Below are 23,335 nucleotides of genomic sequence, written 5' to 3' on the forward strand. Positions count from 1 at the left end.
ACTGGACTGGGGATATGGCTCAGGGGTTAAATGCCCTAGGTTCATCCCTGGTCCCCCCACAAAAAAGAAGAAGGGGATGCAGTTGGGCAGTTGGACTTATCAATTTTCTTCTGTGTGCCCTGCTTAGATGGGGCAGAAAATTCTAATATGCCTGAGATAGAGGGGCATGGTCGAATCTTGACCTGTCCTGGAACTAGAATGCCAGTGTTGTCCATCTTCCAAGCTTTGGTGATTCTGCAGTGGGTGTGCAGTAGCACCGTGTGTTCCCCTGTCTGTCCCCCTGTGGGCTTGCTGGGCCTCCTGGACAGTGGGAGGAGACATGTTTTGGTGCCCATCAGCCAGAAGAGACCTGACCCAGCCCTGGGAGCTGACCATCTTGCCCCTCAGATGAGGGTTTTTTTTTTCTTCTTTTTTTTTAAAGAGAGAGAGATTGAGAGACAGAATTTGAATCTTTTTTGTAGATGGACACAACACAATGCCTTTATTTTTATGTGGTGCTGAGAATCGAACCTGGGTCCCGCCCATCCTAGGCGAGCGCTCTACTGCTGAGCCACAATTCGAGCCCCAAGGGTTTTAAGGAAGAATAACAAGCTGGGTTCCTTCTCTGTGTCTCCCATTTTGTGACTTAATGTGTGATGTCCTGTATAGATATGTCAACATCCTGGGTCCCATTTGTCCCTTCTGTTTAAAAAAAAAAGAAAAAGGAATCTAATCTTTAATCTTTATCTCTTACTGACTGGAATTAAATATAAGGAAAAGGCTTTTGGGTCTTTGAGGAAGGGCTTGCTGTAAACTTCAAGGTTAATTTTGAATATGAGGTGATGCTGTTTAGTATCAGTAAATGCTGACCGAGACAGGAGGATGGCCGGTGTCCATCAGACTCTCTGGCTGCTGCTATTTGCAACTTGTGATTCAGCGGGAACTATTTGACCAAAATTGAATTTTTGATGAGAAATGAGAGTTAGTTCTTTCCTCTTACCTCATTGTTTTTCAACCAAGAAAGATACATAAATATCTTAGCTATAAAGACTGACTTTTATGGAGTGACAAAAAGCAGGATACTTATAGCATTTGCATTTGAATGTAATGCTAAAAAACCATGGCTTCTGACATATAGCATTATATAGTGATTTATAATCTTTTGTGGGCCATAGACTCCTTAAATTATCTAATGAACATGGTTGGTTCTTCATCCAGAAAAGTGCACATAATGAACACACATATAAGTTTGCATTTTACTTTAATAATTCCGTAGATCCTGAGTTAAGAATTCTAGATTTAGAGTTTTTACATGCTTTCTTATCATTACAAAGTCTCACAGGAGTTAAGACTTAAAGTACCCATTAGGAAATTTAGAAGCCAGCTCATCAACTAAGAAGCCAGGGAGGGAAGGCATTGTAAAATGTAGCACAGTTTTCAGTTTATTTCTGATTCCGTCATTAACACCATAGGCCTGGGGAATGTGTATTTCCCTCCCCACCCTGAGGTCTTCTCCCTCATGTGTGAAATTAGATCACTGACCCGAGCTAGTGAGCACGTGCTTGTTAAACTAATGCAGAAATGGCCATAAGACCCGAGTATGTAATGCCCTTTGATGGCATGGTAACGGTTATTTTCTCTAAGTAAAGTAAACCTAAAAGCTATCCTGCTCTCTTTTCAAGTGCCTTGTGTCCTTCTGCCTGCAGTGAGATTGGCATGTGGCCTTTTGTTTCTCCTGGCTGTCACAGTCCAGAAGGGTTCTCAACAATCTTGTCTTGTCAGCTGCTATTTGAAAACATTTGCATCTCTCAGCTGTGTGGCTAGTAGCATTCTGCCAAAGAGTTTTTCATAGAAATGACTTCTAGGTGACTCATGAAGCCAGGCACACATTCCTGTCATCTCTCTGCATCAAAGAAAGGACAGTAGAGACAGTGGTTCACAAGAATGGCAAATGGTGCATTCTTACAAGCACACCCAGCTGGCTGAACTAGCAGCAAAGGATTTTGGAGACAGTAGATGTATCCCCCCCACCCCATGCCCTCATTTGGAATAGCTAAAAGAGCATAGTGCTTACAAAGTACCGCATTTCACATCAGCCTTTAGCTTTCATCGGGTATTTGAGTTCTGAAGATCTCTAGGATTAAAATGAAAATAGTTTTTGCAAGTGCATGGAGTGCTTAGTCTCCTGGAGTGTGCAGAGATCAGCATGCTCAGATTTAATTTGGAGATACAAGTTGGATTTCTACATTAATATGGACAGCGTGTTTTATATTAAAGCTGCCAACCTTCCCTAATTTCCTGTCATGGTGATTCTGTTCATGGAAACTGTTTCCAGAAATAACAGGTACTTATGTTTGATGAAGGACAAAAATGGATTTAAATATATTGAAAATACAAAGGAATTGAAGGTAGCAGTGATAGCTCAGCCCTCCATCTTCACATAGGTATTTTTGGAGGTGAAGAGTTAATGGTTGGGTCTGAAGACGTGGAATACCTGTGAGGATCTTAAGAACATATCCAGCCCTGCAAGTGGTACCTGCCTGTAATCCCAGTGGCTCTGGAGGCTGAGGCAGGAGGATTGCGAGATCAAAAACAGCCTCAGCCCAAGTCAGGTGCTAAGCAACTCAATGAGACCCTCTCTCTAAATAAAATACAAAATAGGGTGCTGGGGATGTGGCTCAGTGGTTGAGTGCCCCAGTACCCTCTCCCTCCAAAAGAACACATCTGATCACACCTGACTCTAGAATAGAGAACCAATAACCTTAGAATTCAAGTAATATTGGGTAGAAATAAAATGTTTATTGTTTTTCTTTTTGGTATCCTTTCCTGGGTACCTAAGAGCAATTAGCCCACTGGTGGTTGTTATGACTCCTAGGTGCCCTTGAAGAGATGATGGAGGAAGAGCAACTAAGATCTGTAAATAATGGCTACTCTTCTAATTAGATTTTTTTTTTAAGACAAATGATAAAAGGGAACATCTTAAGATACAGCCCACATATAGCAGACTGTGATTAGAGTTTAATGGTGACTAGCTGCCAGGGATATCTAGGTCAGTCATATTTTATCAACTTTTTTTTTTTTAATCTCTGGTTCACTTATTTTGTTTCTCTATTGAATAAACGTGTGAATTTTTTTTTCCTTCTTTTTCTTAATTTTAAAATCAGGTGAGGCTAAATTCTTTCAGGAAGCAAATTTGGTACAATTTATTTGCTTTCATTTCTGTATGGATCCTAATTAAGCTTTTTCTCCCACTTGGGTTAATGGCCCTAACTAGAAGATTTCTCCATCCATTGTAAAGGGTTTAGAATCAGTTTACTTGAAAGGAAAGTAAAGGGCCCTAAACTCAAAGAGTCACTCTAAGTAATAGTGCATACTCTAATTTTAGCCAGAGTTGGTAGGTTTTTCTTTTTCTTTCTTTCTTTCTTTTTTTCTTTCTTTTTTTTTTTTTTTTTTTTTTTGTGTGTGTGTGTGTGTGTGTTGCTAGGGATGAAACAGGACTTTGTACTTGCTAAGCAAATGCTGTACCACTGAGTTGCATCCCCAACACAATAAAACTTTTTTTTTTAAAAAATGGACCAAATAATAAGTGTGTTAGGCTTTGGACTATGTGGGTCTCTGTCTGAACTGCTCAGCTCTGCCATTGTCGTGTGAAAGTAGCCATGGACAATCCAGAATTGAATGGTATGGCTGTGGTCCAGTAAAACTTTATCTTAAAAAACCAGGCAACTGGCCCGGTATGGGGGTACACACCTGTAATCCAAGTGGCTCAGGAGACTTGAGATAGGAGGATTGTGAGTTCAAGGCCAGCCTCAGCAACTTAATAAGGCCCTTAAACAACTTAGACCCTGTCTCAAAATAAAAAACAAAAAAGACTGGGGATATAGCTCAGTGGTAAAGTCCTCTGGGTTAAATCTCTAGAATACCTCCCCCTCCCCCCCAAAAAAGGCATTAAGCTGAATTGGCTCTCAAGCCTTAACTTAGTGACCCCCGCTAAAGGGGATCATGAGTATAAGTTCACACTCAGACTAATGGATATTTTAGAGATAACTATTTTTTTATGAAAAGGGTCAAAATGTGTGTTTTTATCAGTTTGAGGCATTTGCATGAACTGTGCCTTTTGATGTTTGTAGGCAGCACTGCTGCCCTAGCAGTCTTCCTTGGGAACACCTAATATCCTGTGTAGAGCTGTCGACAGCAGGTGACTTAGAGTTGGCTGCCTTCTCAGACATCAAGACCATCAAAGCACAAGAAGGGAAATAAGGCGAGATTCATTCTGCTTAAGACTTGCTTTTTTAGGAGTCTTCCAGGGCTGAGGTTTTAATATGGGTGTTTATTGAATTTAATGGGAAAACCAAGACAATTTTTTAAGATTACTTTAGATTTAAAAACATCAATCACAAAAATACTTGGCAATTCTTCCAGTGTTTGTGTAGTCTACCAAGTCAGTTTTGCATTATCCAGTGCTTTATTTGCAGAAATCAAGGAACACAGAGAGAAAATTAATTTTCTAGGTTCATGTACTATGCTAGTATGCAGCTGTCAGATCCCAGTTTGCATCCGGCCTTTTTGAGAAGATGACATGTGGCAGAACTTGTTGAATTGTGCATCTGAAGCCCTTTCTTCTTCCCCATGTCTCTTGGGCATGACCATTCTGGCTGACATGCCTCTATTCTTTCCAGTTACAAGGGTACGCTGCCTCCCACAAGTTCAGCTGGATCCTCTGCCCAAGACTCTCACCCTGGCATTTGCTTCTCAGCTGGAAAAGACATCTCTCCAACCTGTTGAGGTCCCTGAGGCAGACCTTTCTGAAGTGGATGCCAAGCTCGTGTCTACTCTGATGCCCTTTCAGAGAGCTGGAGTCAAGTAGGTTCTTGATCTTCCTTTCACACTCTCTTGCATGAATTTCTGAATTTCATCACTTACCAGGGACTGGATTCAGATGCTACCTCTTTTTTGGATACTCATCTTGCATGGGTGATTAAAAACATCTAGGCATTAAACAATCAGGTGCACAGTTACCAGAGCCTTATTATAACCACTGATTACAATTTCCATGCATTAGCCAGGACTCCGGATTGCAGGTGTGCAGAGACCCTATTCAAAGTAGCTTAAATAGAAATTTCTCTCTGTACATGATAGAAAATCTATCATGTTTAAAGATCTCATCACGACTCTCTGGTCCTCTCTTCACTCTACTTTCTTCTTGGTTTGCACTATTCTCACCCAGACATTTCCTTTTAGTGACAGCTTGTGATGTTTTGGGCTTCGCCTTCCATCAGCTCAGCAACCCAGCTGAAACCCATTTTTCCTGATGGATCTCACACTGTTGTCGTTGGGTCTAATAGTGATGCTGGAGCCAGTCACGTGGACTTGGAGGCTTAAAGTCCTGCTGGTGGGGCTGGGGATGTGGCTCAAGCGGTAGCGCGCTCACCTGGCATGCATGCGGCCCGGGTTCGATCCTCAGCACCACATACCAACAAAGATGTTGTGTCCGCCGAGAACTAAAAAATAAATATTAAAAATTCTCTCTCTCTCTCACTCTCTCTTTAAAAAAAAAAAAAAAATAAATAAATAAATAAATAAATAAATAAATAAAATAAAGTCCTGCTGGTTAAATCCACCCTTGGATCCAGTGGGTAGGGCCTATGACACCTGAATTACTTGGTCTGAAAGTGGAAAGTCAGGGTGACCTTGTTATAGAAAGTAAAAAGATCAAGTCATGTCCTGACCATTTTCCCCCAGAGTTTCTTGGGAGAAGTAAATGCTAGTTTTCAACTTGCCTTCTCATAAAATATGGGATTTGAAGGAGTGAAAAGAGGAAGTCTCAATGGTCTATCCAAAAGTAATAGGAGTTAGAGCTGTTATTAGGCAGCATGGCTGGAGACAGAGCCCATGCAAGGGAGGGAACCCAAGTTCTCAGTGGAGCTGACAAACTGTAAAACTGCTTGCCTATAGTCTGAGTGTGGTGCTCTGGTATAAGCTCAGCTACTACTCTGGGGGAATTCTCTTCTCTATGTACTGTTTGGACACAGCTGCCCTTGTAACCCAGTGGTCCCAGCCCTGCCTGACACCTCTTTTTTCCTTTCCCCTCCAACTGCCATCTCTCTTAAAAGAACTACTTTGAATAACTACTTGCTTTGCCATTTCAATCCTTCATCTGTTGAGGTGTCCTTCGGGCCTTGTTTTCATGAGGCTCAGGATAGCTTATTCTTTGATCTTTTTTCCTCTGGCTTCTTCACTAGACCTGAGACAGGTGGCCAGGCCCCACCCTCTGAGCAGCCCTTCTGCTGTATCCATGTTCTTCATGCTCTGTTAGATATCCTTTGGCACTTGGTGAATGATGGTCTTGCCAGCTCACACCATTACCCTGAGGGAGGTATGTGTGTGAGACATCCCAGACAGATGTGCATGTGACCACAGCTGTAGCCGTAGGACTGGACTGTGGATAGGAGCTTTCATCTTTTTCACACTGTATGGTTGTAAAGCTGCTGATGGTCCTTGTAGCCTTTCTTCAAAGCTTTCTAATTAAATTCAGATTTTAACTTTCAGTCTCTGAATGGTTAGAGATTTAGTTTAGGGGGATGTAGGCTGTCAATTCCACTATCTTTGTTTTTTAATATAAGGACTGTGTCAAACATACCTTGATATTTATAGAGCAGAATCTTATATCAGCTTCCACTAATATATAACTGGTTCCATTCAGCAGATGAATGCATCCAGGACCAGAAAGAGCTACTTACTCAAAGTCACTCAGAAATGGAATTGAGGCTCTGTGGTTTCTGATGACGCCTGAAGCGCTTTCTTTCCCGTAATACCAAATTAGAGAAGATGCATTTGGCTGTGTTGCTCTGTTATCCAGACCTTTTCTTTGTTCTCATGCTTTGGACACTTTGTTCCTTAGTTGGGCCACCTGAGGGCAGGGGAGAGGAAAGAATGCAAAGTTCAGGGGTCTGTTCTGCGTTGAGAATGACCAGATGGACCAAGCCATCTGCGAGTTGTGGGTGGCACAGCTGAGGAGGCTGAGACAAAAGGCACTCAAAGGGAGTGCTGTTCTCTGTGGATTTTGTTTCTTATGTACTGCCTGTCCTCCCTGGCCACCAATTTTGCAAGTCAGAAAATGAAATGAAAAGATGAAATTTTCACACCCGCCTTCCTTGTTTGTCTGTGCTGTGGGTAGATCCCAGAACTGGATGGGAAGACTTCATAGAGCAGGTGTGCAGGGGGCGACCAGTCCTGTAGGGGACAGGAGAGTGGCACTCTTCTTCCTCCTCCCAGCAGCCAAGGCTGGGGCTACAGGGAGGGACACTCCCTCTCACCCAGGTAGATGCTGTTGGGAGGACAGGGAAGTCTACAACATGACACCTTTGTCGTACATGGTGCTGGGCCTTGGGCATGCTAGCTTCAGGTACCTAGAGAGCTGCTGCTTAGTTTCCCTCCTGGGAAACAATGTTTCCAGGAAATCAGAAAGGCCAAGTGCCTCTTAGAATCCTCATATGCCCTACCAGATACAGGTTAGAAGATGGTATTTTCTCTTTTTACTACAGGAGAATTAAAGAAAGAGCTATTCTACCAGCTGATTATCAGGTTTCTGGGCAAATGTCAGTTTTTAGGAATTAGATGAAAGGACTGGAGTTTGGAGCAAGGGACCAGATGTTTGGCATTTGGGATCCTTTTAGCTTCTCACTGATTTGCTAGTGACTCAAGCAAGTCATTTTGCTGTTTGTGTCTTGAATATTTTTCTCATTTTTGTGGAATAATAGTTCTAATGTAACCACTTCTTGGTGCTTATTAAGGTGCCAGGCACTGTCTTAAGTGCACTGAATATTGTCTCCTTCAGTCCTCCCTCCACCCTGAGGGCAGGCACTGCTATTATTCCCTCTTCACTGTCAGGGGAGCTGAGGCATAGGGGTGCGTAAAGTGGTGCAGCTGCTTAGTGATGGAAGTGGGATTCCAACACAGACCATTCTGGCTCCAAAATGGTGAAATCCTCCACATCTGCACACTGTTAGCATCTGTAGACCTTAAGGCTTCAGGATCCTGGCTGCTGCTAATTGAGGAAAACCCTGTGCTGAGGCTGAGCTCCCTCTCAGACACTTACTCCTGGTGCATCTTCCTCCTCTCTAGCATTTTCTGTCTCTGCCAGCTCTGCCCTCTGCTTATATGCATATGAAGTGCACTCAGATCTTCAGAAAGCTTTATTTTTAACCCCTCTGACTCGTCTTTCTGTCGGTTCTTCCTGGGCAGATTTCCCAAGTGAGTCATTGCCCTGGTGATGGACAGCTGAGCTTGCCCCACCTTCATGTTCCCTCATCTGCCCGCGCTCTGCTCTGTGTGGGTTGGCTCCTGTCACTGAAACCTTCCCTCCTCTGATTCCTCTTGCTGACACCTCCTCCCTCATGAGTCCTCTCTTGGAACCTTGCCCCTCGGCTCCCATAGCCAAATTGTCTTCTAGGTCTTCTCCCTGCTACTTGACCACCATTCCACATTTTCCCTGTGTTGACTCCCTCTTTCTGTTTTTTATATTGCCCCCTAATCTGCACCTATACTTTCCTCTTTTGGGAGCAAATCTTGCTGCAAGTAGAGCCCATGCTGCTCAGAGCAGCCTGCTTTCAGTAGTAAGGTTGATGAAAATGGATTGTATTGGAACACATGTACTAAGCTACTGACTTTCCTTTGTCTGCTTGCAGTTTTGCCATAGCGAAAAGAGGTCGCCTGCTGCTTGCTGATGACATGGGCCTGGGAAAGACCATCCAAGCCATCTGCATAGCGGCCTTTTACCGGAAGGAGTGGCCACTCCTGGTTGTGGTACCGTCCTCTGTGCGCTTCACCTGGGAGCAGGTTAATTCTCTTTGTATTGGAATCTTTTTTTTTTTTTTTTTTTTTTTTTAAGAGAGAGTGAGAGAGGGGAGAGAGAGAGAGAGAGAGAATTTTTTTTTAATATTTATTTTTTAGTTCTCGGCGGACACAACATTGTATTGGAATCTTAAGAAAGATTTTCCTTGGTGCTAGAATAACAAAAGAATGGTTTGGAGACAAGGCCTGGAATCTTTGAAGTTCTGGTCTCAAATGAAGACAGGAAAAGAAAGAAGTTGGCATCCTTTTATTTTAAGCTGGCAAGGCTTATATTTTCTGAATTAGTCAGGTTATGTTTTGGGGAAGAAACTCCAGGATTCACCACCTTAGGGACATCAGTTGGTCCAACAGTAGACACTTTCAGTACTTCTGTTCCCTCTGTATGCACATTAATAGCTTCCATCTGCCCCAGACTTTATTTCCCAAAATAGCTTTGCTCCCTTAATCCCATAACACAAGGCAGTGACCAGTTTTATGAATGAGTAAACTAAATGTCAGATGGATTATGTACCATGTCTCCTGCTAGTGAGGAGCAGTGTGGGATTTGAAGGCCCCTCTTGACTTCTTTTGCACTCTATAGAGGGTGGTATGGGTGGGATGTTCACTGTCACCCAAGTCACCTTATGGATTGAGAACCTAAAAAATGTGAACACTGAGTTATCAAATCTCTGTAAGCAAACACAGCTGAGAAGGAAGACCTAGCTCATCAGCCATAGCTCTTCCTGACTTTTGTCTCTTCCCGCTTCCATATAGCATGGTTTCTTCCTGCTGCTGGTCAGCCTGATCCCAGATGTGCCATCCTAACCAAAGAGAAGGCAAAAACTTTAAAAAATGTGTGTAGAAACAATACATTCTTTTGTTATCTGTGTTCTGAATTCTGCTAACACCTGTGGACAGCAATGATTCAGTCAGTAACCTGTGTGTGTTAGATTCCCTCAAGCACCCCAGAAGTTCCAGGGAAGTCAGAGAGATGGTTATAGGCAGTACCAAGACTAGGGAAAAGGCCAGCACCCCCAGTGTCAGAACAGTGCAGCCCAGGCAGTGCTGGAAAGTGCATGGTTACCCAGCATTGATGTGGTGCCTGGTGACCTTCCACTGGCTCCAGGGAGCAAATTTGACGAGAGGCTATAGGGTTGCTGGGGAGAGCAGGGTTTTTTTGGGGGTGGTGAGGGGGTGGGGAGGCAGTTGTGTTTGTAGAAAATATTTACATAAATTTACATAAATATTTACATCATCATCAGTAAATGGAGTTTGCCTTCATTGCTCTCCTAAGTCCTTCATAAAATTCTTAGAAAGAATCACATTCTTCCCCAGCAGAAACTTCTTGTCTAGTTGAGACCACAGAGATGAAACCCAGAGTCACTACAAGTACCTGCTGACGAGGGAGGGGGTGTCCTGTCAGTGGACAATGAGGGGGCAGGTGGGTTAGAGGGAGGTAGAGATAACAAGGCTTTTTTTTTTCCGGCAGATGCAGGGGGTGTGGAGAGTGAAACCAGATGTACTTTTCAGGAAATGATAAAATCAGTCCATATTGAGAGTGCCAGAAAGGGCTGGCTGATCTTTATTTATTGTGTTTTGTTCTCCCTTGTCATCCACAGGCATTCCTTCAGTGGCTGCCATCTCTGAGCCCAGATCAGATCAATGTGGTAATAACTGGGAAGGGCCGTCTGACAGCTGGCTTGGTCAACATTGTCAGTTTTGACCTTCTTAGCAAGTTGGAAAAACAGCTAAAGACCCCTTTCAAAGTTGTCATCATTGTAAGTGACTTGCAAAGTCTTCAAGTATTTTATCTCTGTGAAATCTCTTAGAAATTCCTAGAGGGATCTGTAATCTCATTGGGTCTTTCTCAGTTTCCTGGGGAACAGAAATCACTGTTTTTATTTTGTGGAGAGCTGGCATTGCATTCCTCTCAAATAGCAGTTCTCAACCCTGGCTGCATATTAGAATTTCCTGGGGAGCTTTTTAAATTTTTTTCCCCTTTTTTAAAATGTTAACAGGGTTTTTTGTTTGTTTGGTTGGTTTTTGGTGCATTACAGTTGTACATAATGATGGGATTTGTTGTTACGTATTTGTACATGCATACAACATAATAATATAATTTGGCCAATATCATTTCCTGGGGAACATTTTAAAACTGTGGTTGAATGTGTCTGTGCTAGGATTTCTAGCCTGCATAGGAGGCCAGCACCTTGACCCGAGACCACCTGGGGCTCTAGGCCAGCAGCCTGGACAGCAAGGGTGTGCCATTTTGTCAAAGTGGTTCAATAAGTTTCCTTTCAACCATTATAAAGACACCCTGCCCCATCCCCAACCAAACCAAACCAACAAACATAAAAAGCACCTTTTATGGGACTTTTAAAAAAGTTTTTAAAAAGAAGTCTTTACTAGAGTCCTGCTCCCAGATCCCATAGCGCATCTTTCATTTCCTGGCTTTCCTTCTTTCACGGCTCATGCACTCATGAGGAAAGTCTGGGCAGACTTGGTACCCAGCCAGCTCTTTCAGAACTGAATGTGTCAACATAGTTCCCAAATAAAAACATTTTGGGAGCTCAGACAAGAGAAGGAGAAGACAATTGCTGACCTCAGGGGATCTCTTACCATGTTCTGGACATGAGAACCACACTGTGTTCTTGGCATAAGCAAACACAAATGTACTTTTTTTTTTTTTCAAAGCTGTAAGGGTAACAAGTCTTTGAGGGAGTCATTTGTAGTTTGGCACAAATTCACTAGCTTTAAAAACTGTCAGCATCCAAGTGAAATGAAAATAGCAGAATATCCTACTTGCCTAACATGCACAAGTTTCTGGGTTCAACTCCTAGTAGCACAAAAAATTTTCAAAAAACATAAAAGGGTATTCCAGGGTGGAAGACGATGGCTCTGGGTGTTAGAAGCAGAACACCTTTATCTCTTGTGTGTCCCCTTGCATGAAGTGTAACCACTGATCTTCCCAGAGCCCCCAGAGCAGGTATCATCTTTTGTTCCTGAGTTATCCCTTCACAGCTAACGGAGCTGACAGTGGGAGTAATGATCATTTCCCCCAGACATAAAGCTAACAATGTAGAGGATCATTGATTAAAGCTGGTTGCATCTGGCTTCAGAATTGGATTTTCTGTTTCTGCCATGATATATTTTGGCAAACGTTGGCTTGTTCTTCAGTGAAGTAAAAGCCCTGTCTTCTGGTGACTTCAAAGAAACATGGTAGAAAGGAATATAGTGACAAGCCTGTCATGTCATGCTTCTTAGAAGCAGCTTTGGTTTCAAGCCATTGCTTGGGACACGTTTTCACCCATTAGTCTGAGGGTCTGGTCCCTTTGTGTCCTTGCACTTTCTTTGATTTTCTCTATAAAGAGAGAAATCTCATGACTGTCCTGAGGACTTGACATGAAGCCAGAGCATGACTGTTACACTCCACATTTCTGTGACTAGAGTCAAAGTGTCTATCTTAACGCTTTGGGGGCATCTTATGCTTCCCTCCATTCTGCTTTTGAGGATCTCTTTGTTCATCATAGCTGAAATGGAACAGGAGTCCTTGTAGATTTCTCCAGAGACAGAGCCGAGTCTTTTTAGTACCCCTAGTCATAGGACAGCTACATGGAATGCTAAGTGGCAGGACTGATCTGAGGGCTCTGTGTGTAAGACCAAGCATGCCCAAGGCCCTGGATTCAGTCCCTAGTACCACCAGGGGGGGAAATATATACATAATATATGCACAATATTATTTGTGTGTGTGTGTATACACATACATACATACACAAATACAGCAACCTCATTTGTTAAGAGCTATCATTATGGGGCTGGGGATGTGGCTCAAGCGGTAGCGCGCTCACCTGGCATGCGTGCAGCCCGGATTCGATCCTCAGCACCACATACCAACAAAGATGTTGTGTCCGCCGAGAACTAAAAAATAAATATTAAAAAATTCTCTCTCTCTCTCTCCTCTCTCACTCTCTCTAAAAAAAAAAAAAAAAAAAAAAAAAAAAGAGCTATCATTATACCCATTTTGCAGGTGGAGAAACTGGCTCCACAGAGAGGTCAGTTAGCTTTTCAGAGTCACATAGCAAGAAATTAGAATGTGTACCATCCTAGAAAATTTACCCTCATGTACTAATAATTTGTAGTAACTCATTTGTCTTTAGGAGATATGATGGAGTCTTGTGTTTCCTTATACACAGAATGCAGAGCTGTCATATTCGGGGCATGATTGCCTGTTCCTGGAGGACAGGATCATCCTTTTTTTTCTCAGTCCCCACGGTGCTTCATTCACATCCCCCAGTAGTAATACTGACTGATCAGTGTCCAACATCCTCACTGTACTGCTGGCCCCTAGGGCAGGTACTGGACACATGATGGGTCCTTAGTACATCTTAGTCCTGTGCCACACAGATGTGAGGTGCCTCTTATGAAGCAGCAAATCGATTTTCAGTTTTTTGTTCATCCAAGCAGCCTCTGAGGGGGCAGGGATTCACTGCCTGGAGAGATGTAGTGACTTGCCTAGAGTGTAGTAAAGAAGCTGCTTCAGAGCCCTGAGTCCTTCCCTGGGTCCCCTGCTTCATCTCCTTGAATGAGAACATGGCATGGGAGACATCCACACGGAAAATGCCAGGCCAAGATCAAGCTTAAGGTAGGCTCCCTCTGCCCACTCAGAACTGAGCCTTGTTCACTCACACAGCTGTTTCTTTCAGGATGAATCTCACTTCCTCAAAAACATCAAGACCGCCCGCTGTCGAGCAGCTGTGCCCATCCTAAAGGTGAGTGCCAATGAGAGGAGAGTTGGGGTCTGTGCCCACTGAGCCTTGAAACCTGTGGTATTGCTCAGGTATGTGGTTGTCCTTGTAGAGCTGTTGCTATCCAGGCCTGTGAGCTGTAGGTGGACAGGATTCAGGATTGACTGAGGGCAGCTTTCCTTAGGGTTTGGTGTCAGTTCCATTTTCCTTCCTGACATTCTTCTAAGAACCCAGTAGTCCAGTTGAAGTCCTGTTGAGGGTCACAAGCCAAATTGGAATAGGACTCCAGAATCCTTCTCTGGCTTCCTTCCTGGGTATGGGATAACCTTTATCAGCTTATTCACAGAGCAGCTCAGAAGAATCTGAGTCACCTCTATCAAGGTATTGGGAACCAAAGAAGTTGACTTATCCAAATCTAGGACCAGCCAGGGCCAGTGGTTATCAGCAGGAAGGACTGGCAGAACTGAGACATGCCTTATAAGCTGGTCACCTTTCAGTGCTCTCTGGGCTTCCTTGGTTCATGGGAGCACTGGCTGTTCACATTCTTTTCTGTGGGGTTCTGCACTAGTCCCTGAGCACCTGGACTTGTGAGAGTTCTGATTCAGAGCAGAGCAGGGGCGGGTATGAAGTGTAGGGTCAGGTCTTTCCCTGCACATGTCTGGTGTGCAGTCCAGGCTCTCTGTTTCTCTGGCATTCTTGTTGGTGTCTTGGTCCCTACCCCTCACAGTGCGGGTAGGCACCAAATTTCCTTAGGGTAAGTTTTTTTCCTCATGTGAAGATGGATTATGAAAGTAGCATTTTCTCTCATGCAAGTTAGAAGTCTCACAGTGGCTTTGGAGGAACCCACTTTAGCTGATATAGAGCCAACAGAAGTTCAAGTTTATCCTGCATTCTATTTAGGCAGCCTTTGTGTCACCCCAGTGTTTTGAAACTGCAGCTTTTAGTGCCTAAAAAGAGCTTCCACTTTTGCCTAAACTAAGCGAAACAGATTTGCTGTTAGTGAAATTTAGCATTTGACAATTAATTTAATTTTCCCACCTGTTTTAGCTAGCTTTGTGTCACTGTGACCAAAACACCTGACAAGAATAACTTGGCAGAGGAAAAGTTTGTGTTGGCTCATGTTTTCAGAGGTTAATGAAGTCCATGGTTGGTGGACTCCATGGCTCTGGGCTTGAGGTGAAACAAAGGATCATAGCGGAAGGGTATGGTGGAGGACAGCTGCTCAGAAAGTGGCAACCAGGAAGCAGAGAGAGCTCTGCTCACCAGGAACAAAATGTAAAACCCAAAGACACATTGCCAGTGACCTTTTCTCCAGCCACACCCTACCTGCCTTCATTGACTACCCAGTTAATCCATATCAGTGAGTTAATCCACTGACTAGGTCAATAGATTTAATAATCTTGACTAATTTTGCCTCTGAGCATTCTTACATTGTCTCACACACAAGCTTTTGGGCAACACCTCATATCTAAACTGTAATACCACCACCCCAAAAACGGAACATGAATGTCTACTCTTTTAAAGTTTTAATTTTATTAAGGAATAACAGGTGATAAGATACATCTTCCAAGGCAGAGTTATGTCATATGCTACAAATCTAAAAATAAAAGCCTTTTACTTTAAAAGGCTTGATTCTCTGCTGATATACCTATAAATATTTATATGTTGATAGCCATTTATGGACACATAAATGAAATGTCTTTCTGTCTTTGGAGAGGCTTTGATATGTTTAACTTATAAATATGTTAATAGGTCTTAGTACCGTGGTTCCAGAATTATAGACAAAGCTAAAATTAAATCTGTACCTCTGATGACAAAAGGATTGCACAGTAGATAGATCATATCATTAAAATTGTAATATGAAAGCTTCTTAGCAGGCCTTGTTAAGGTAGCCATTGTCTGGTTGGGCACTCAGAACTATGTAGTAGGTTCTGAAATATGTGCTGCTGAGCCAGGCCTTTGGAACACATACATCTTTAATATCTTGAGTAGATTTCAAAGTGACATATTTAAAACAAATCTTTAAACTGCTGACAAGAACACATTACTCTACATTTGCTGTAGGTCGTGGGTGAATTAATATTTTTAAGTAGGAGCTATGAACATGGCCTGCTGTCCATGAAGGTGTCTTGAAGTAATATTGACTTCATATAGTGCTGGGCAATGAAAGGATTGGGGTGAAGGAGTTGGGCAGGGCTTCCCTTGTAATTCTGTTCACTAAGCCTTTTGCTCTCTCTTTGCTATATTTTTATCTAGATCAGAGGTTGCTCAACCTTGGTGCTATTGGTATTTTGGGTTGGATGATTCTTTGGCCATCCTGTGCATGGTAGGATGTCTGCAGCATCCTGGGCCTCTGCACACTAGCTGCCAGTAGGACTTCCAGCTTTGATAACTAACATTGTCTCCAGATGTTTCCTACCAGCCAGCCGCTTCCCAAACCCATTGAGAATCACTGATCTAAATGTTTTAAGGAAATGAGTCTGAATGCTTTGGAAATAAGGAGATAGTTGGTAAGAAGCAAAGTATGTCTTTGAAAAGCCACCTAATGGGCCAATTGAATGCCATTCGATTGTTTTCTAAAAGTACATCTTTTAGAACTATATTATGGGCCTGTAATCCCAGTGACTCGGGAGGCTGAGGCAGGAGGATTGCAAGTTCAAAGCCAGCCTCAGCAACTTAGCAAGACCCTGTCTCAAAATAAAATATAAAAAGTGCTGGGGTTGTGGCTCAGTGGTTAAGTGCCCCTGGGTTCAATCCCTAGTACTCAAACTAAACCAAAATCTATATTCTGATAATGAATATCATAAAATATTTTCAGCACATGTGTTTCATATTATCTTATAGCTGTGAGATAGCAGAACTATATTGTACCAGAAATGTGAATTTTGTAAGTGGTCAGCATTCAGCATATAGAAGTCATGTTGTTAGCTCATAAGAAACTGGTATCCTTGTCCCATGGGAAAGAGGACCTCTTTCTTCCCCCACAGCATTGTTTGCCTGAGTTATTAATACTAAACCAAGTGGCTTAGTCTATAAGTAAGTATACAGTATATGTAAACGTATGAAAGTAGGTAAAACAAAAAACTCTAAACGACAAAATTAAAACTTGAAAACCACTGTTAACAATTGGTTATTTTTCTGACATGCCAATTGTAGGGCAAGATGGAAGTTTTTAGTGATGTAGAGCATGCCATTGTGTAAAACACCCTGGAGGTTAACCTTTAGCGTCAGGCCTTGATCCTTACCCTTCTTTGTTGATACAAATAATTGAGCAGTGAACGTCATCCATCTGTACGTAGTTGGCTGCTTATCATATCAGGACAAATTCCTATAAGCAGGATTTCTTGGTTCTCATCGTACTGTCTGGTGGAGCCTCTGAGTCCAGCCTGGCCAGGCAGAACCCTTCTCATTCCCGTTCAACCTCTATCAGGGCCCTCTTCCCCCACCGGACACCAGCTCTGAGGATTATCATCTCTCTTTTGAGCATCTAGTGTATGTGCTTGGGTTTTTTGTTAGTAATTGGTTTTGTTTATACTGATTTTGTTGTTGTTGCTATTAAACCACTATAATAACAAAAATATAATTTTTAAAGAGAAAAGGCCGGGGCTGGGGATGTGGCTCAAGCGGTAGCGCGCTCACCTGGCATGCGTGTGGCCCGGGTTCGATCCTCAGCACCACATACCAACAAAGATGTTGTGTCCACCGAGAACTAAAAAATAAATATTAAAAATTCTCTCTCTCTCTCTCTCTCTCTCTCTCTCTCTCTCTCTCTCACTCTCTCTCCTCTCTCACTCTCTCTTTAAAAAAAAAAAAAAAAAAAGAGAAAAGGCCCCTGGAATCCCACCATCCTTTCCTAATAAATACTGTTTCTCTTTCCTGTGAGTAGACTGCTTTTTATATCTCTAATGATAAGTTAATGAGAGATTGGCTAAAAGGCTCAGGCTTTTCTTTTTCTTTTTTTATTAGAGTAGTTCAAATAGATGTTTCGTTCAAATGTGCGAAAGGAAGGAAAACTACATCTTTACACTGTAGTACAAAACTACATCTTTCCTCTACCTCAGGATCCTGTCTCATCCCTCTCCCCAAGCAGCCATAGGCACCAGATTTCCAGTTTTCTTCTGTGGACTAGCCCACACCCACACAGTGTGGGTGTGCGTGTTTCCTTTCTCCCTCAGAGTGTCCTACCGCCACTGCTCTAAACCTGCCTTTTTTTCCTTAATAATGTATCTTGAAAATCATTCTTTATTATTCCAAAAGAATCTCCCTCTTTTTTTTACAAATAGCATTATTGTATAAATCCATCAAATATGAATCTCTTCCCTTTTGATGGATTTGTAACTAAATCATAGCTCTTACAATGCTGCAGTGACTGTCTTCTCAAGATACAGAAGCAGGCACTAGAAAATTCAGTCCCCTGCATCTGGAAGAGATGGCTCTGTGCTCTGTGCTTTCTTCAGGCCAGAGGGGAGAGGGCCATCAGCTGGCTGGTTCTGTTTTTTTCCCCTGTTGTGTCAAGTCTACAAGTGAAGCCCCTGGGCCTAGCCATTCTGGTTTATTCTCAAGTTCATTACAGAGTCAGACTTAAAAAGGAAATTATTGGCATCTGATACTTACAGAAATAGACTGTTTTCTAGAGTAAATAAATCCACCTTAGTATTTAATTTTCACATGCGTGCTCTCTTAATACCTGTCCACGAGTGGTTTGCGAGCCTTGAAGCTGATGATGGCATGACATTAATCAGCTAGAATTACACCATTTGCTGTATTCTCATTATAGCATATTGGTATTTTGAATCAATACGCCTGTAATCCGTCTTCATTCTGTCTGTTCTAACCCAAGGACTGCCTGAACTGTGGCATCACAATTTCGTTGGTAGCCGAAATGCTGTTGTGTAGCTTGAAAGCCCTATTATCATGCAGATCAGTTTAGTCCTGTCAGTACCTTTCAGAGTTTTTGGAACACAGGTGAGGACCTAGAGGAATCATTTCACCTACACAAAATATGCTGACCTAATCAGAGGCTCAAAAAGGCCATTCACTAGGTATCACTGAGTGTTAAGTGGCCTTTGGCTGGTACTGGGGATGGCTTTGGGCAGCAGTGGCCATAATTATGCTGTTTGTCTTGGTTTGGTCTCTTTTGTCCTGGGGAAAACGATGCCTGGGGGCAAAATGAAGCACAGAACCTCAGTTCCCTTCCCAAATTCTCATCTCTGGGTTTATCTGCTTAAGGGTCTTTCCTCTGTTCTCAGGCCTTGGATTTTGCTGTTTCTCCTTGGGAGAGGGGTCACTCTGATCTTGCATTTGTTGTTGTTGTGTTTTTGTTTTTGTTTTGTTGTTGTTGTTGTGTTTTGTGATGCTGGGGATTAAACCTAGGGAATTGTACATGCAAAGCAAGCACTCTGCCAACTGAGCTATATTCCCAGCCCCTAAATTTGCTTTCGGTCAATTGCTCTAAGCTGTGCTTGCCACTGTCCTTATTTTTGAAGATTGCGTAATGACTTCTATACTAGTTTAATAGCTTCAGTGTCCCTGCCATGTCAGGGTTAATGAGTGTTGGACAATTGGGTAGTCTGGATGTGGTCTACTCTTTGATGTTACCTGTCTTTTTTTTTTTGTCTTATTTCTAAATTGAGATTATTGCATAAGCTTTATTTAGAGGACTGTTAGGAGTAATACTGGATAAAAGAATGGGACTGAGCTTTGGGGAGCATGATTTTATTTCTGGCCTAGGTCTTGGTAAAGGATGTTATAGCCAATCAGAATAATTCTGCAAACAAATTATTGGCTCAGTTGGAATTAAAAAAAAGAGAGATAACAATGAAAAGTGATGAAACATTTTGAAACTGCTTCTTGTATGAACTTGTTTTAAACAACTTCATCTCCTTTCTCTGCAGTAGAACATTCTCTGGGCTCATATTTTAAAACCTACGTAAAGGTTATCTATTTGAATAACCACATAAGATTCTCTTGGTTAATTTGACCTACTATCCTGCTAGCAACCTAATCTGCAGGACTTTCCCACACCCAGCTCAGGAAGAAACCAAGCCTATCTTTGAAGGTTATCTGCCCCCAACAGTGTCTGCTCAGGAATCACACCAAGCAGAGATTATTTTTTCCCATTGTTCCATTGGAGCTTTCTTGGGTGCCACTTTTCCTTAGCCAGGCTGGTTAACTGTCGTGTTCAGGTTGGTGTTGATTTATCTGGCTTTATGCATTTATATTTTCCTAGCTTGGAAGTTCTCTAAGATGGAAACATAAATCATATAAATCATTTGCAGCTGGGTATAGATTAAAGGCGTTACAGATGACAGTGACGATAAATTGAACGTTTTGGGACTGAGCAGGGAACAGGCTCAGTCAATCAGATTATATGCTGTGCAGCTTTCTTTTCAGAGCCAGCCTTTTTCTCTATCTGTACTGTTGTTTGTGCTTTTTAACACCCACCAACATCCATTTGCACAGCTCCTGTCACTCTGGTCTGGGATGTATATGAGAGAAGTGACTCAGTATTATATTAACAGCCTATAAATATCCAGCAGGAGACCCTGGAGCGCGAGCTGATTTGGCCCAGGCTCTGTCCTGGGCAAGCACAGCCACACGGGGAGTGGGTTTGGGACCTGGCAGATTTTCTCTTATCTATAGAACCTTTTCATCTTGTCCCTTTCATTGAAATGGTCTTAAGCCAGGGTGAGAGATGCAACAGACTTCATTAAGGAAGCCCATTGTTATTTTAATGAGTTTGCATTAAACCGTGCAGGAAATTAGAAGACCCAAGTAATTGAACTGTGGAAAATTATAGCTGATGAAATGCATAGCTGCCCCTTCAAAATGGAATTAGTATTGGCAGTGGTTGAGAGGGCAAAAGTGCATTTTTAGAATTGTATATATTGTATATTTATAAGGAATCATTTTTCTTCCCATTGCTACACCTTTATTTATTTATTTTCCTGAGGCAGTGTATCCATTTAAAAAACTAATTTCCTCCTGGAGGAGATTTACTCAATGTGATTGCCTTATATTACTGTCATTAGCTCAAGGTTACAGTGGTTAAGAAGCTGTTTCTAGACAACTGAACTCCAGGTAGGGTCCTTTCCCAGAGCTGAAGTGAATTTTCTCTTCAGTAATTTGTGGTGATATGAAGTTCCAACAGAGCTGGAACTTTTTCAGTCTCAACCTCTTTCTCTTCTTTTTACAAGAGGTGCAGGATTTGGGTCTGATCTCCTTGGGGACAGGTCTCTGTTAGGGTAGTGGAGAACATCATTAAAATTGACTATTTCCATCCTGCACACTGCTGACCAGGCTGCTGCAGACCTGGGCTGAATTAAGGAATGTGGATCTGGGTGCTGCCACTTAAAGTCCCTATTAACTGCAAAATGAGCTGGAGTCAGGGACCTCTAGGCTTGAACCAAGGTGAAGATGGGGAAGTCCTTTTTTTCATTTAAAGAACATCAAATAGAGGCTATATACACAGGCAATCTCTGTCACTTCCTTCAGGTCATAGCAGTGTCATTATTTTATAGTAAATTCTACTTGAATGTCAGAAATCTATTCAGAAGTTCAGACCTGCCGCTCTTTCCCACTTCTGGTTCCAGTGCTATATTCTTTGTGTTTACTCCACCTTCCTTGTGACACTAACTAGCTTCCTTCTGAATTTTTCTCGGCATTCAGTGAATACTTCCTGATTATTTAACTTTGTGCCAGGTACCAAATGCTACAGGAAATAAAGGGAACCCAGCCTAGTCCTTTACCTCAAGGAGCTTTCCATCTAGTTGGAGAGGTGGAAAAGAAACTATTAAGTGCTGTGATGGCAGTCAGGAAGGACTTACGAAAAGGAGAAGATGTCTTACCATATCGGCATCTCCATTAGGTCCTACGGCTCCTAGTGCCCTGCATAGAGATCCCAGGTTGTCCACCACTCGAAGGTCTGTAGTAAGCTGGTATTGAGTATCTTTGGAATCTAGATCTACCCTTGTTTCTGTAATGTTTGAACTTGAGAACTGCCAGCAGTGAGAGGCCAGGAAGATGGTCAGGCTGAATGCCAGGAGGTTTTGCTATTTCTTATGGCATCTAGCTTTTGCCTCACGGGCATTTTGGATGCTCCCTGTGTTCTTCTCCCTGTATTCAGGGCACCTTTGGCTGTTTGTCTTCTAGGTTGCCAAGAGGGTGATCTTACTGTCAGGCACACCAGCCATGTCCCGGCCTGCAGAGCTCTACACACAGATCATTGCAGTCAAGCCAACTTTCTTCCCTCAGTTTCATGCCTTTGGACTTCGCTACTGTGATGCCAAGCAGGTATTTGTTCTTTCTTTCCTCTAAGCCCACCCATCCCTTGTCCTGATTCTGACACTTACCTTTCTGTTCCTCCTCTCTCTCCCTCCCACCCCCCTCCCTGGTAGTGGGGATCAGACTAGAGCCTTGCACACATGTGCTCTACCATTGAGATACATCCCCAGGCCCTACTTTTCTTTCTGGTGGTATTAAGTATTGAACCCAGGGTTTTGCATATGCTAGACAAGTGCTCTACCACCAGGCTCTACATCTAATCTCTATTCCTTTCTTTGGCAGTGGTTTAAGTGAACTGAGGAAAAAGGATCAGGGAATGGAACATGATTTTAGTTCATGTTTACCCCCTACCCCAACCTTGGAGTATTCTCAAGGGCAAGATGAAATGAAATTAATATCTCCTAGTTTCAATGTTTGTGGTGATTCCAAGTCAGTGTTCTCTAGGAAAAAGACCACCAGCTAATGTGCAGGTGTGTGGAGCTCTGAGAACCAGCAGGTCTGGCCTTAATTAATAGCTCCTGTACAAGGCATGGTGCTGGGACTGTAGAAGGAAAGTCCATGCCAGAAGTTAGCTCCAGAGGAGGGCACTAAGGTGGGTTACAGTTGAAGCCATAGGCAGAGGCAACAAAGTATATAAGGTGGCAAGGTTGCTTGGCATGGGAGGAATATGAAGTAAAAGAAAAGTCCTATCTGTGCAGAAAGGTGAAGGAGAACCTTTGAGCAGGTAGAGTGGAAGTGTGATCCCAAGATGCCTTGTAAGGACCTTTCTCATCGAGCCTTTGCCCATAAGTGGTGACTCAGTGCATCACTGCCTGGTCAGTAGGCCGGAGCCTCTGACCCAAGATTGGTTCTATGAATACAGTCAGTGGAGCAAGTACCTGGACACAGCTGCTGCAATTCTCCAGAAATGTAAAGGGCAGCCTTGTAAACAGAAATACATTGCAGTCAATATCTCCATTTATGAATTTACATTTTTTTCAGACCTGAGTGATTCTTGCTTTGTGATCAAATCAAAATACATTGAACCCCTATTTGTATCAGTGACACTGATACTTAGAGAAATGGTTATAGCTACTCATCAGCCATCTATGAGGGCAAATCCCTGCTATGCAAATTCATGATTATTTGTTATATTTTTATTATTATTTTATTTTGGTACCAGGAATTGAACCCAGGGCTGATTAGCCATTGAGCCACATCCCCCAGACCTTTTTTTTTCCCTTTTGAGACAGGGTCTCACTAAGTTGTTGGGGCATGCACCACCATGCCTGGCTGTTTGCTATATTTTTAAACTATTTTTTAAGGAAAAAAAAAAACTCAGATACTTAGTAAATATCCACTTACATGCAAAGTACTTAAAATGTAAATTGTAGTGGTTTGAAAAGTTAATTGCAGCCAATCAAAATCCCAACGGCATTTCTTGTAGAAATAGATAAAGCAATCATGAAATTCATATGGAAAAATAAAAGACCCAGAATAGCAAAAGCAATTCTAAG

At 42.5% G+C, this 23,335-nt stretch overlaps 1 protein-coding gene across 2 annotated transcripts in view; it reads left to right on the forward strand.

Moving 5' to 3' along the window:
- Window positions 1–23,335, forward strand: part of SMARCAL1 (SNF2 related chromatin remodeling annealing helicase 1) — a 61,787-nt gene that overhangs the window by 11,853 nt on the left and 26,599 nt on the right. For both annotated transcript variants that reach the window (XM_081260944.1, XM_081260945.1), the window contains exons 7-11: window positions 4,659–4,842; window positions 8,667–8,817; window positions 10,431–10,589; window positions 13,515–13,580; window positions 21,708–21,848. In XM_081260944.1, the coding sequence (XP_081117070.1) occupies window positions 4,659–4,842; window positions 8,667–8,817; window positions 10,431–10,589; window positions 13,515–13,580; window positions 21,708–21,848 (701 nt within the window). The remainder of the gene's footprint in view (window positions 1–4,658; window positions 4,843–8,666; window positions 8,818–10,430; window positions 10,590–13,514; window positions 13,581–21,707; window positions 21,849–23,335) is intronic.

The sequence above is a fragment of the Spermophilus citellus genome (assembly GCF_964194105.1).
Source record: "Spermophilus citellus genome assembly, chromosome: 11".
Lineage (NCBI taxonomy): Eukaryota > Metazoa > Chordata > Mammalia > Rodentia > Sciuridae > Spermophilus > Spermophilus citellus.